Source organism: Histoplasma capsulatum, genomic scaffold (genome assembly GCF_000149585.1).
Source record: "Histoplasma capsulatum NAm1 scaffold_1 genomic scaffold, whole genome shotgun sequence".
Classification (NCBI taxonomy): domain Eukaryota; kingdom Fungi; phylum Ascomycota; class Eurotiomycetes; order Onygenales; family Ajellomycetaceae; genus Histoplasma; species Histoplasma mississippiense.
This window is the reverse complement of record NW_001813982.1, coordinates 3,948,908-3,949,880: the sequence shown is the minus strand read 5'-3', so window position 1 is coordinate 3,949,880 and position 973 is coordinate 3,948,908. Positions and strand designations below refer to the sequence as shown.

Below are 973 nucleotides of genomic sequence, written 5' to 3'. Positions count from 1 at the left end.
ATGATGAGGAAGACGATTTTCGAGATTATCGAAAAAACCAAAACGAAGGTTCCCGCGGGCGAAAATTTTCGTTCTCCGGCAAAACGCCCAGCCCGAAACCATGAACGTAGATTCAAAGAAAGATGTTCCAAAATCGATGCAACCGATCTCCCTGTTTGACCCTTCTTACCAGGAACCTGACGTCAAGGCCACTGCCACCCCTCTTGAGGCGGATCTCCCTAAAGTACAACCTCCCAACGTACTCCAGGCTCCTTACAAAATACCCAGTCTCTACCCATTTAACAGGACCACTGTTTACTTCCTCCTCTCTCCAGACGCTCCTCGAACAAACCTCAAATCATTCGTTCTCAGGGGCACTTCGAAACATGGGCCTTTGATGTTGAAAATTCCCTTAGAGAATATTGGCCAAGGCACAAGGCTTCATCAACTGGCTGCGCGGAAAATAACAATTGAGCTGGAGGAAGGTCGAGGGTGGATATACCATGCGAAGAACGAGAAAGGACAGCTGATTATCGACGAGCATGAAAGCAAAAAGGAAAATATCGTGAAGCGCGAAGCTGTCCGTCTCGGAATTGAGTTTCAAGTGGCTGGGAAATATTGCTCCTTTGTCGCCGTAGAGTCACCTGCTGATGGGAAAATGGCGGAGCGGAAGGCAAAAAGGGAATCGGCCTCAGAAGCCGGCAAACCCCCTGGTTTTGGTCCTGGGGATATTCGAGACCTTGCTGATGATACGGACGAGTCTGAGGAAGAGATCATAGATTCAGAATGCGAGAGCACAGTTAGTTCGTCCAACATACATGTACTCTCCACTCCGTCCCATTTTGGTAAGGTTTCGTTCAGTCCTCCAGGGGCCTTTGCATCCCAGCCCCTCTCCCCCCACCCCCGCCATATTCACTTGCTTCGTTCCCTCCAGCTCCACCAGCTTCAAACACCCTCTTTCTCCGTAGCTCAGTGCCAAACAGCAATCCACGAG

The 973-nt window shown here is 50.1% G+C and overlaps 1 protein-coding gene across 1 annotated transcript in view; it reads left to right on the top strand.

Annotated features, from left to right (window-relative positions):
* Positions 1–100: 100 nt before the first annotated feature.
* HCAG_01122 (predicted protein) overlaps positions 101–973 on the top strand; it is a gene marked incomplete at both ends in the record, with an annotated part of 1,900 nt that continues 1,027 nt past the window's right edge. Inside the window, one exon of the mRNA XM_001544026.1 lies at positions 101–782. Within this exon, the coding sequence (XP_001544076.1) occupies positions 101–782 (682 nt within the window). The remainder of the gene's footprint in view (positions 783–973) is intronic.